Source organism: Cnephaeus nilssonii (assembly GCF_951640355.1).
Source record: "Cnephaeus nilssonii genome assembly, chromosome: 11".
Classification (NCBI taxonomy): domain Eukaryota; kingdom Metazoa; phylum Chordata; class Mammalia; order Chiroptera; family Vespertilionidae; genus Cnephaeus; species Cnephaeus nilssonii.
The window spans coordinates 59,548,902-59,561,958 of NC_137082.1; the positions used below are offsets into that span (position 1 = coordinate 59,548,902).

Consider the following 13,057-nt stretch of genomic DNA (forward strand, 5'->3'; position numbering starts at 1 on the left):
ATATAAATTCTATTCTTTATTTGACTATAAAATTATTTTTATATCTTGACAAAAATACTTTTCTGATCAAAATACAAATGCATATATTTAGTTTGTCCTGATTCTATGTTGGTGGAGGGTTTTTCCTAAGTTTTCTAACTCAAAATTTTTTTCAAAACTGCATTTTTAAAAAGAAACCAGAATGACTAAAGAGAACATTAGTAGAAAAAGTTTGGTCCAGATAATTTAAATAAATCTACACGCACTTGCTCCTCACTTCAGGTCCTAACAAAGCCTTTCTCCCTGCCGGCTCCTCTGACAGAACGGGGCTGAGACCCAGGGCTTAGCCTGGCCTTTCCGATGTGACCAGCCTGTATCAGTGGAAATGGAATAATCATGGCCAAATACACCCAAGTAGGCCAGCTCAGGCAATCATTCGTTGTTTTATAATATTTTGATCATGGGGCCTTGAGGAGCGTACATCTAGCTCTCATTAGTTCCATGGTCTTTACTAACAACTGAGTAGTAAAGTTAGCCTACTAATTACTTTTCTGTATTTTGCCTTAGTAATAGTAGTTATCATTTACTGAAGGCTTATTTGTGCCAGGAGTTGTTCTAAGTTGAGTATATTAGTTTACTTAATCTTCATTTAAATCACGGATTCCATGAGCCCGATGCTATTACTATTATCCATTTAACGAATGTGGAAATGCATGTACAGTGGTATCTGAGTTACACTTTGAGCCATTATACTATGTTGCTTTACACTTTAGATTTTTAAACCTAACATTATTCTGTTAATAAAAAGAAGGTCATATGTAATGATTCGGTTTAGCAATTGATTCTATTTTCAATAAAACTAAAAAAATATTTTTTGTAACACTCTCTATGTACCAAGCCTGTTGTAAGCATACTACACAGGTATTAATTCATTTAATCTTTGCTCCAGTGCTGTGAGGTAGGTACCATTATTATTCCTATTGTATGGGAAAGCAAATGAAGACATTGAGAGGTTGAGTAACTTGCCCATGGTCACCCAGCTAGTATGATAGAAAATTTTTTGGTGCTGGTGGTGGTGGGTAATGTATCTGCCAAGCTGGAATTATTTTAAGATTATAGTCCTGCCATTGCTTTTTGCTTTTAAACAAATAACTCCATCTTTCTAATTTTTAGCCAACTCATTTACAAGTAATGGTTGGCAGTGGGAAGATTCTATGATCTCTAAAATCCCTTCCAATATTTACTATCGATTTGGTACAACAAACCCTGCAAAGTCGCATGGAAAAAAGTCTTGTTTATGCCAGTCTGAAGACTTATCACAGCTTTTAAACTTGCTGTACGTTCTAACACTTTTTGCATATCTTCAAGAGTGGTTTCAGGAAAAGGATCTAGCAGTAAGCTAAAAATGTAGACCATATTTTGTTGACCTCCAGAAGTGCCAATTTCAGCTCCGCATCTGCCAATAGATCCAGATAATCCTCCACACTATAATTCCTGGCTCCACCACTCACCAGCTGTGTAACCTGGGCAAGTACTCCATTGTTCTGACCTGAGCATCTTTCTCTGCACAATGGGGATAATAGTAATCCTACCCCAATAGAATTGCTGTGAGAAGGAATCGAAATAATATGTGTAAAGAATGTGCAACAGAGCTTGGCCCATGGGAAGTAGTGAGTAAAAATTTAGTGTTATTATTGCAGAAGACCTTTTTTTTCCTAAGAAGGGGAAAGTTGTGAATCCTACCTATTGTCATAGTTGTAGAGGATCCTTCGGAGGTCTGATGAAAGCCCAGTCTTCCAAGATTTGGAAAATTGGGCTCAACCTTTTTATCTTCAGGAGCAAAAAAAAAAAAAAAAAAAAAAAAAATCCACTTAAATTGCTCAATGGTTAAGATAGATGTGACTTGATACTGAACTACTATATATTAGTTTGGTGAAGTTACTTAATTTCAGAGGGCCTGTGTACACAAGATCAATATGAACTAGACATTTTTATTTAACCTGATTAAATTAACTAGGCAATAAGTATCATTAAGTCTAGTCAGTTGGACTGGATTTTCTAAAGTTTGTAAGGGATAGATTTAATCTGTCTCCCCCTCTTTAGTTGAAGAGGTAGTGGTTTTATTATTTGCTAAATGTCTTACAGTATATTTTCTGAGGACTGAAGACTATATTTTACAGTACTAGAATTTTTTTTTCCTTTTAAACAACTCACCAATTCAGTATATTAATTACCCAGCAATTTAAACAACTCATCATATAATATATAAGTTACCCAGTATGCAAGGTAATAGAGAAGAAAGCCTAAGGAAATTTGAATTTTTTTGTGTGTGAGAAAACATGTGAGACTTGAAATTTAACACTACCTGGAGGTCTGATTACACTTGGTTGTCACTTTTACTAGTGGAAACTCACTTTTGCTATATAGAAGTGCCAGATAAATTAATCCATGGTTTTAAAGTGAGCTATTAGCCTAATGCAGATTCAACCTGGGAATAAACTAGGTCCTTTAAAATTGATTACAGAATATTATAATAAATAATAGTTTATTAAGTATATTCACTGCAAAGTTGTGTGTACAAATATGATAGGATTATATCCTGGACAAACACCCTGAATTTAGGTAAAGCTTTCAGAGCCGAAGGCATTCATAGAGATTACATCATCCACCAGAGACCCAGAGGGGTTAAGTGATTTGACTAAGGTTATGGAGAATAAGAGGATAGTCTAGATTTTGCAGAGGCTTTCTTGAGCTCAACTTGAGGGATGTCCCACTCTTCTGCATGCATTCAGACAACATATTATAATAATAATGACAATAACCACCACTTATTAAGTACATACTCTGAGCCAAGTATTCTGCTCAGCTCTGTACTTACAACTCTTTGTCCCCCACCTCATAGCTCTATGAGGTATGTCCAGTTTCTTCCATTTTATAGATAAATGACTGAGACTCAGCACTGAGACTTTCAAAGTGATGCAGCTAGCCAATGCTGAAAGCTGGGGGCCAGTCTCACTCTTGCATCTCCATTCTTTGCACTGGACTCACTGCTTCACCCATGGGGACCAACATGACCACATCTTTGACTGAATTTTCCTTTAAAATCAGTATTTTAGTCTCTTGCAATGAGAGCTTTGGTTGTGTGCAACTGCAGAGCTTGTATCCAAGGGGCTGAAAAACAATGACACCATTCCCAATAATAGCTCATATTCTTAAAAATTAACTCACTGGCTTTTAATAAAACCAAGTGTAAAAAACCTACCACATTATTAAAACATTATCTTTTAGTCTATGTAGACCATGGATTCAAGAATATGAACTTGGCCCTGGCTGGTGTACTCAATGGTTAGAGCATCAGCCCTTGAACAGATGGGTCTCAGGTTCAATTCCCAGTCAAGGGCACATACCTGGGTTTTGGTTGGATCCCTGCCTTGGTCAGGGTGTGTATGGGAGGCAACCAATTGATGTATCTCTCACATTGGTCTCTCTCTCTCTCTCTCTCTCTCTCTCTCTCTCTCTCTCTCTTTGTCCTCACCCCTTCCTTCCTTCACTTCCATTCTCTCTAAAAATCATTGGAAAAATATCCTCAGGTGAGGATTAACAACAACAAGAAGATTATGAACTTAAAAATAGTCAACTCCAAGAGGATGAAACAGGATATTAAGCCTGGTGCTCTGTAAATTAATACTTTGAGGTAAACTAGAAGCATTATTAATAATTACTATTTATTTAATGCTTAATTCTATTTGAAAGAGAAACTCCTAAATGGTTAATACTATCTCTATTGAAATTATTTGAGCGATGATGGTGCTGAGCACTTTGAGGACAATAACTACAATCATAGTAGCTGTATCTTACCAAAATATTTTAGATTAGTCAAACTGTTAAATGTTTGTGTTAGAAGCATTAGTTCCAAGGCAAAATGAGGCGATATTGTATTTAATTGTTTGGAAACTTTTTTATTAAAAAAGATTTTTTAATAGTAATGCTATTTTCAATACAGGTGTGATGGTACTCAATAAAGTATCGTGTACTAGTTGATATAGTGAATTTAGGAATGTAACAGTCCAACTAGATGCTGGCCCCCTCCCTCTCCATTAGCAACCCTAGTAGCAAAATGTAAATATCCTTTTAAAAAATAGAGAGGCCTTTGGGCAGTTGGGTGAGCAGAGTGGGGTGGGGTAAGGAAAGTGCTCTTTCCTGACATACTCATGCTTTTGGCTTTGACTTCATCTAGTCATGTCCGTTCCCAGAGAACTGAATCAAACCCTCCTATGATCCGCAAAAGCGCAGGAGAAAAAAAACTTGTCATTCACAAGCAGCTATGGACAAAGCCAGCAGCAGAATACAGGGTTAGGGGAATCAGGGATTCAAAAAAGAAGTTAAAGTGCACAGTTACTGTAAAAAATATATTATTTTGATCCTAAGAAAATTAAGAGCATTTTATCTAATGAACTAGATTGCTGACCTTTTAATACATTTGGTTTTCATGGAACATACAATCACCATCGGCCATAGAAGACTAGTTTGCTTTTTTAAAAAAAGAAATTGCTTGGAGTTATCTACGGAATCTTGTGAACACCATTCAAGGATAACATTCTGCAGCTCTTTGGGAGGTTTCCTCCGATAGGTCCACAAGGAAAGGGGGTGAGCCTATCTTCTCACTCCTTCCCCGGCCCCCTCTTTCCCTAATCGCCAGTACTTTCCAGTTCTCCGACCTCTACCCCCGCGGCGTGAGACCCGGAAACCATGAAGAGTTTCTCCTTGTTGGTAAGCTGCCTCTGCACTGCCAGGGGTGGCTGGGCCCTGGGCGGCCCTTGGCTGGCGTCACCCGGGACGGTCTCCGGAGGGCTCTGCTCCTCCGCGCCCGGGGCGGCGGTGGCCTCACAGTCTGGACTTTTGCTGGCTCCTGCGTCCACAACGGACTCCAAGGAGGTGCCGGCCTCCCGCAGCGGGGTGTAGCCTTGATGGCTGCAGGAGAGGTCCTCGGACTGGGAGCTGGGTGAGCCCAGAATGGCGGGGGGCGAGTCCTCCAGTTCCAAGGGGGGCGAAGGGGCGGCAGCTTCGGCCAGAAGGTGGGAGTCCAGGTCCACGCCGTGCGGGGAGGGCGGGGGCTCCGGGGACAGAGGCGCCCCGCGGTCCGGGAGCCCGCTCGTGCTGCAGCGCCGCGGGGCCGCGGGCCTGCCGGTCCTGGGCAGCTGACCGCCCTGCGCCCCGGGCTCCTGCCGCTGCCTGGGCGCCCAGCGCGCGCCACCCGGGTCGCCGCGGAGGTCGGTCAAGCTCAGGTCAAGTTCACCCCGCGGGATCTCCCCGGAGCCGCGCTCCCCAGGGGCTCGCTGCCAGCTGCAGCTCGCGCCCTCGGAGTCCCCGTCCCCGTCGCGGTCCCCTTGCAAGGGCAGCAGCGCGAAGGCGCTCAGCGAGGAGTCCAGGAGGGAGCTGGCCGTGCTCTGGCGCCCCCAGCTCCTGCGTGGGCTGCAGGGGCCGGGGGTGCTGCTGCTGCTGGCGGCCACGGCGGCGGCGGCGGCCCGGCGACGGCCGGCCACACCCGAGCGCTCGCGGTAGATGCTGTACACGGCCTCCGCCAGGCTCGGGGGCTCCCGCGGGCAGCGGGAGGACGAGGCCGGGTCCGGCGGGGACGCGGGGTCCCCGGCCCGGCGGCCCCCGCTGAGCGCTGCGGGGTGCGGCCACGAGCCCCTGGCCAGCATCGCCGCCGCCCCGAAGGCGTCCCCGGCGCCGCCGCAGCTCCCGGGCTTCAGCTCCAGGCCCCGCGCCTGCACGTAGCTGAGGAAACCATTGAGGGGGGCGGCCCCGGGGGGCGCCGAGGCGGCGGCGGCCAGGTCTTTGGCGCGCAGGCTGTGCACGTCGATGACCGTGGAGTAGAGGTCCCGCAGGTTGATGATTTTGGTCTTCTTGTCGCGGTTCTCGTGCAGCACCGCGTTGGCGCAGATGAAGAGGAAGATGCCGATGCCCATGATGAGGGGCCCGAAGACCTTGAGCTTGTCCGAGTTCAGGTAGCCGGAGAAGATGCGGAAAAAGAACCCCACCGACGTGGAGGAGGGCGGAGAAGGGGCGGCGGCGCGCACGGGAGGCGTGCTCCCGGGCGCGCCAGCGGAACTGGCATTGACGCCCCCCACCGGCCCCAGGGCGCCCTGGGACCGGCTCCTGCCGCCGCCGCTGCTGCTGTTGGCCGTGGTGGGGACGCGGTGGCCGCTGCTGGCGGGCGGCAGCTGTTTGCCCCCCTCGCGACTGGCCCCGTTGGCCTTGGGCCAGTAACCCACCACGGCCATGGCGATGCCCACCAGCAGCACCAGGATCCCGCAGAGGGCGATGAGCCCCGAGATGGAGCACAGCTTCAGCTTGCCCTTCACCACCACCACGTCGTTCTTGCGCCTCTTCTGCACTTTCCGCTTGCGCTTGGGCACCTGGCTGGGAGGGCGGAGGGGGTCCTGCTTCCTGGCGGAAATCCTCAGCAGGCCGCCGGTGGCGATCATGGCGCGCTGGGGGCGTGCGGGGCTAGCCCCTGGGGCGGAGGCTGGTGCAGGAGGGGCGCCAGCTGCCCACTAGCTGCTCCGCCGCCTCCTCCTGCTGCAAAGCAGAGGAAAACAGTCAGGCTATCGGCTTGGCTGCAGCAACATGCCCCGCGCGGCAACTGTCCCGCTCCCCCAGCCCCCAGCCCTCCACAGGTGTGCCTCCTCCCCAGGCACACCAAGGGGAGTGCGGCCTAGAGAGACCAGGGGTGGGGTAGATGGACTAGGGACACGCAGCATTGTTGCAAAAATTGATAGAAGGCGATCAAACACTTGTGAGAAGCCTTCTCCCCCCCCCCCGCACCCCCCCCCTATGCCTCCATTCACACACACTCTATGGCTAACATTCCAGCTTCTTCATTTCAAACTCTCCTGGCTGGCAGCCCACAGAGCTCTGACCATTAGGAGACACCAAATGTGGGGACTCAAAGTAGCAGTTGAGGACTTTCCAGGCAAAAGGCATTCCCTCCGTCCCACTGGAATCAGAAGATTCCCAAGGGATTTGCCACAGGAATTTCAACTCTCCACCTAAGCCAGTAATCTGTCAAGGTTCAGTCAACAGTCGCTAAAACAGTCCCCCAAGTTACTATGTTATACAAAGGGAACTCATTTCACTGGGTGAAAATGAAAGGTCATACATATGCTGGCAGCTTATTCACCTCAGGTGATTAATAGAGAGCCCATTGCTGGCAGAACACCAGAGAGAGGGGCCAATACTCTGACAAATATCTGCACAAAGACGTCTTCCACCTAGGACTGTTCCCACAGCTAAAGGCGAGCAGATCCCTTTCCGAGCCTTTTCATCATCTCTTTTCTGCAACATCTGGACAGCTTCTTGGAGGGGAATATCCAGTTTTAGGTAACTGGTTATGTAACGCAGCTCTTCCCCCGGCCTCCTCTCCTCCCTCGGAGGAGCTCCCAGGCAGGTATCAGATGCTGGATCTCTTCAGGAGATCTGAGAGGTCCCCAGACTCTCCAAAAGAAAGATCTCTTTTTCCTGTGGGAAAATCACCCCCTTACAAAAAGTCTGCCCTAATCGCTTTCTGGCCCCTTATTAACGTGTCAACACTTTTCAGAATCCCAAAATTCAAATGAGTAGGCAATTAACTGGGCACAGTATAATCATGATGATTTGTAAAATGACATTTCTCCAAGTGAGAACAAATTTTCTTCATCTTTTTCTCATGAGGTCATTTTTTTTTTTTTTTTAAAGAAGGGAGGGTGACAACCATCAGGGAGTGAACTATCCTATAGGAAGTTTAGTTGTTTATAATAAAGCTGGGGTTCTGTAAATGCAGATGTGTCTTTGTGGCTATCTGTTAGCTTCCAAAAATGAAAGGCTTAGGGATCACTCACAAGCCTTTTGGCATTTTATCCTTTATAAAATAATTCATGTGTCAGAATAAATTACCCTTTGAAAATGTGGGACGACTTAGGTAGGATTTCGCTTTTAATTGGTGCCTGGGTGAAGAGCTTTGGCCCTCCATTCCCTCCATTATATCAATCTAGGCAGGATCTTTTCTCCACCAGAGGAAAAGCAAATGGTAACCAGCTCTTTACAACGTTTGCAAGTCAATATCTCCTTAGAATTTAGTTGGTTTTCAGTAAGGAGAAATACTAGGTAGGTTAGAGAGGCGTCAGTAGAGAGAATACATCTATTATAATTTTTGTTTTAAGAAACTGCACAAGTACAGATTGTTAAAACACACACACACACACACACACACACACACGCACACAAAATCCCAGAGTAGCTTATTGTCCATCTGACCCCCCCCCCCCCAAATAAGCACGTTTGTTATGTGGTTGTAACACAGAGACTGCTGTTTTAAGTGATCCCTAGACTCTAGCATCTTATCTGGAGATCTGTGCTTATTTTAAGGATTTAGGAGCCAGACATTTTAGAAACAAAACCGGACTGGGTTGGCAGGTGACTCTCCCAGATGAGAGAAGGGCTAACATTTTGTTGGGCATTGATAAGGTGCACCAGGCTGCTGGGTGCCTTGGGGAGGAAAGCCCCCACAATGTATTTGTCCTCGGGGTTGGCTCTGGGTAGAATGTAAGGAAGACTGGGATGGGTTTCAGTCATCCTTGACAGAAGACCTTTAAGATTAGTTTCATAGCTAGTAATTAACTCCCTGGTTTATTTTTCCTCAGCTCTGTTGAAAGCTGAGCGTCTATCTAACGTATCACCATCTGACATGAAATACTAAGCATGGTGGTCGGATGTGAGGGAAGACCACCTCTGAGGCTTTTTTTCCCACCCATACAGAACGAGGGAAAACTAACTTAGCAATCGAGGTTGGCTACCCGTGAAATTTCCTGCCCGGTGCTGGTCTTTCTATGGTTAAGGAATGGAGGATGGGGGGGAGTCTAAAAATACAACTGCTTCCAGGAGACACATTCAAGTTCTGGGCTCATGATGGATTGAGCCCCACTCTGCGTGAGAGGCTCAGAGCCCACAGGCTGGGAGCGCCCGGCCCTGGCCCGGACTCACCCCCGGTCCTGGACCCCCGCCCCCTCATGGGCAGGGCAGCGCGCCCCTGGCCCCGCTCTTCCGTCGGCTCATTTCAGTTGGAGTCACGGAGAGCAGCAGCTGGGAGTCCGCCTCTGGAGAGAGGACAGGCGGGAGAGAAGTGAGGGCGACCTTCACTGGCTTTTTCTGGGCAGCGCATCCCGCACGGCCCGCCCGGGAAGACGGCTCTCCCGTCCGGGGGCCCGGCTCGCGGCGTGAGTGGTGGGGAGGGGCAGCTCGGGGGCCGAGGGCAGACAGGATGGCTCAAAATGGCAGCACCAGAAGCAAACAATATCGCTCACTTACCCAGGAAGCCCGGGGCGGCTCAGCGCCGGCGATCGAGCGCTCGGGCGACACAAAGGAAGCATGGAGAAACTTTTTCCGTCCGAGCCGGCCGCCGAGCGCGGGGACAGCGCCGCGGGCCCTGCCTCCGAGCGCGGCTCAGCAGCCCCGCGGGGGCCAGCGCCCGCCCCGGGCTCGCAGCCCCGTCGCGTGCCCCGGCGGGAGCCATTTCCAAGAGTTTCCAAGAAGTGTCAGGTCCTCCTCCCGCCGCATCCCGCCGGCGAGCCGCCTTCCCCGCCGCCGCGCCGCCGCCCTCCGCCGCGCGCCCCGCCGCCCGGCGCCTCTTTGTGTGGCTGCGGCGCGCCGGGCTCCGCCGGGTGGAGTGGAGCCCGAGGCGGTGCGCGGCTCGGGGCGGCCGGACTGGTAGCTGTTGCTAAGAGACCGGAGCCATGACACAGGGAAATTGCTGCAGGATGGCAGTCGGTACCGGCCCAACTCCGCTCGCCAGGGGCGCCCCCGCCCCCCGCCCCGCCCTCCGCCTCCTCCCGGGCGCCCCCCCACTTCCCCGGCCTCCCTCCGCACCCCCGCACACACGCTTCCTCTCCGGCCCGCCGCGCGTCCCTTCGGAAAACCGCTTCCCCGAGGACCTGGAGGCGCGAGGGCACGCGGAGGAGGGGTCCAGCGCTGGGCACCCGCGCCGGGGGGCGGAGGACGCGCGTCCGGGGGACCGGGCGCGGGGCGCCTTGGCCTCGCCTTCCCCGCCCCCGTGGCGCCGGGGGACCGCCGCCCGTCTCCGCCCGGAGCTTTGTTCCTTTTCTCCCAACTACCTGTCTGAGCAGCGGGCCGGGGGGCCCGAAGGAAGGGCCGCCACTGCGGAGGGTCTTCCCAGCAGCATCCGAGGGACGCGCTAGGTGACAGAGGGGGTGGCTCCCCGTCTCCTCCCCCCGTCTTCTCTCTTTTGTGGCGTCTACTCTAGGAGACGGACGGACCTGTGCTGTTCCCCCCTCCCACTTGGGAGTTTGCGGTGTGGACACTCAGCGAACGCAGTAAGTTGTCCCCCGGCAAAAACTCGGGTCCGGAGTGGCGCCGGCCCCGCCGAGCGGGGCGCAGCCCGGGACTCGGGGCTGCCCGTCTCCGGTCCTCGCGCTTCAGGGAAGCCGGGCTTTGTGACCGCCCTCCCCCGACCTCGGCTTCTCCCGGGAGCCAGCAGCTGGGGCGCCTCGGAGATTAGAATCTGTTCCGGGCTCTTCCCCCACCCGCTCCTGTCAGCAAGCATTAAAAGGAAAACCTTAATTCTGCAAGGATCAGGGTGAGAATCAAAGAGGGGGTGTGGGGGTGGGGAGGGTATCCACACTCCCTACGTCGTTTGGAGAGAGGAGGAGAGAGGTGCTTTCCCGGCTCCTGGCCTCTCAACTATAAAGTAAAAAATGACGGAAAAGAGAATTTCGAAGTGGAATTTCCCCATGTAGTTATTGAGAAAGTAAGAAAGATTTCAATCATCTACTGAAACGAGGCAGCCAGGATTCAGGAAGAAAGCGACAGCAGGGCCGATGAAGCAAGTGCTCTCTGAACTTGGGGTTCCAGACATAAATATTCTGGTGTATGTGTGCGTGGGGCTGTCTGTTGTATGTTCTGAGTTTCGCTGTTTAAGGGGCCACAGAACCCCCACAGGAGGAGGCCTTTATGCCCACAGTTCCAGTTACAAGGTACTTCCTCCAAGTACACAGATTTCACCTGTGTTTAAGGCTAAAGCGTACACTTTTCAAAACGAACAGTAAAAGCACATTTACAGGTTGAAAGAGATAAAAGCCGACAATGATACAGAAGGTGGTGCTAGAGGGGTTGGGGAGACAGGAGGGATGGAGGAGAAAGGTTTCCCCAAAGGAACCCCTGTACCTGCCTGTTTGAAAGTGATCTCTGCCACCTTTCCCAAGGCAGTCATGAATCTGGATGGGGATCACGGGGTTCAGGACCCACCTCCGTCCACCTGTCTATTCCTACTCGCATGCAGGCCAGAAAGCAAGGGGCAGTGAAGGGAGTTTTAAATCCCACATTGGACTGCTTCCTTTTAGAAAAATCACTGCAAAGGAGAAACAACTGGGTCTAATTGTCATTCTTCAAGTTTTTTATTTGTTTGTGTTGTGTGTTTTTTGTTTGTTTGTTTGTTCGTTTTTTTGCCCAGAGCTGCTTCCAGACTTCTTGAATCCCAATAAGAGTCTGGTGTTTTGTACAAAGATGGGATCTGAGAGTTCATCTCATCACACAGCTGGCTGTCAGGGGCTGTGGGTGGCAACTTCTGTCCTTTGTGGGCCTCCGTTTGCTGAGCTGTATAAACTGGAATAATACTGCAGAACTTCATTAGGATTTTAGGTAGGTTAAGCCACTGATGGTTTAACATTTCTGCATAAATGATAGCCATTATTTGCACATCTGAAACTCATTGGAGGGATTTGGAGAAGAGAAGAATTCTTTTCTAGACAAACAAGCTTTGGGACAGAGCTATTTTTTCTCTTATGTTGATGACTACAATAAGATTTATGCTTTATTAATCAAAGGCTTCCTTCCAAACTGAGCTCTTTGGAACTTTGAACTGTTCTATTTAACCCAAGTGTTAGTGCCTTCAGTAATTTTCTTTGTCTTCAGCTCAGGGTATCAGAGAAAATCAGACAGATCACGTGTGTTTCCGATGGAGTCCTTTATGCCCTCTGTAATAACATAGTATCAACATACATTCCCAGGGGGTTCCAAGTTATACACAGTTCTTTTCAAAGGAACAATGATGCTTTTGGCCTTCCTGGAGTTATTTTCCTTCTAGTTGCACTGGCTGTTCTGTTTAGATGGTTTCTGAGATTATGGGACACCCATTTTCATCCTGCTGAGGATCCAAGGGCTAAGGCTACCTAGTCATGATAATTCACTAGTGTCTCAGGAACTCGGAGCTCAGCACAGCATTCCGAACATGTCGTCGCAGGAGAATAATGAAGGCCTTGGGGAGGGGGGTGGGGGAGGAGGGGGGAAGAGGCAAAAGATTAGCCAGTTTAGTTGGATTAAACTCTGACCTGAAACCTTTCATTTGCTCTTCCTTATGTAATTTATCAGTTTCATAATTTATTCACAACCCATGTACTTGCCCTGATCATTTCATCACCCTGACTGGCTCTCCTGCCTGTGTGCCCCAGGGCTGCGCAGGAGGAGACGGTGGCTGCTCGGGCCCACTCAGGCCCCTCTTGGTCTCCAAGATCGTGCAGTGGGGAAGGGATCAACAACTCCTCCCTCTCCACGTGCCCTGCAACTCCTCCCTCTCCACGTGCCCTGCTCTCAGAAGGTCCGGGCTGCAGAAACAGAAGTAGTTCAACGTAGTGGGTTCTGGAACCAGTTTGTACCCTTCACTTAATTTAAGTAAATAAATGACTTAAGCTCACCTGCCTTAGTGTCCCCATCTGTAATGGAATAATGACACTAATACCTACCTCATAGCATTGCTGTGAGGAATAACAGAGTTTAGTTCATGTGATGTAGCTCATTAAAGGTAGCTGTCATCCTTAGTCCTAACATCGTTTCCCAGCTTGTTACCCTCACTCTCCCATTCTGTTCACACTCTCCAGGATCTATGTGGGACCATAGCTGCACTTGTCCTCTCTGAAATGAGGTTACAGGGTCAGCTGCTCGGATTGAACTGTGCCTGTCCACATGCCACATGCTACTTCACACATTTTGCAATTAGGCCAAAGCCCTTTCATTTCAGTTTGCTGGA

General features: G+C 49.8%; 1 protein-coding gene across 1 annotated transcript; it reads right to left on the reverse strand.

The window, feature by feature from the left end:
- Positions 1-3,934: 3,934 nt before the first annotated feature.
- Positions 3,935-9,864, reverse strand: TMEM200C (transmembrane protein 200C). The gene is made up of 2 exons (XM_079784951.1): positions 9,328-9,864; positions 3,935-6,564 (listed from the first exon to the last, which is right to left on the reverse strand). The coding sequence occupies exon 2, from the start codon at positions 6,468-6,470 to the stop codon at positions 4,668-4,670; it is 1,803 nt and encodes a 600-aa protein (XP_079641077.1). The 5' UTR covers positions 6,471-6,564; positions 9,328-9,864; the 3' UTR covers positions 3,935-4,667.
- Positions 9,865-13,057: the final 3,193 nt, after the last annotated feature.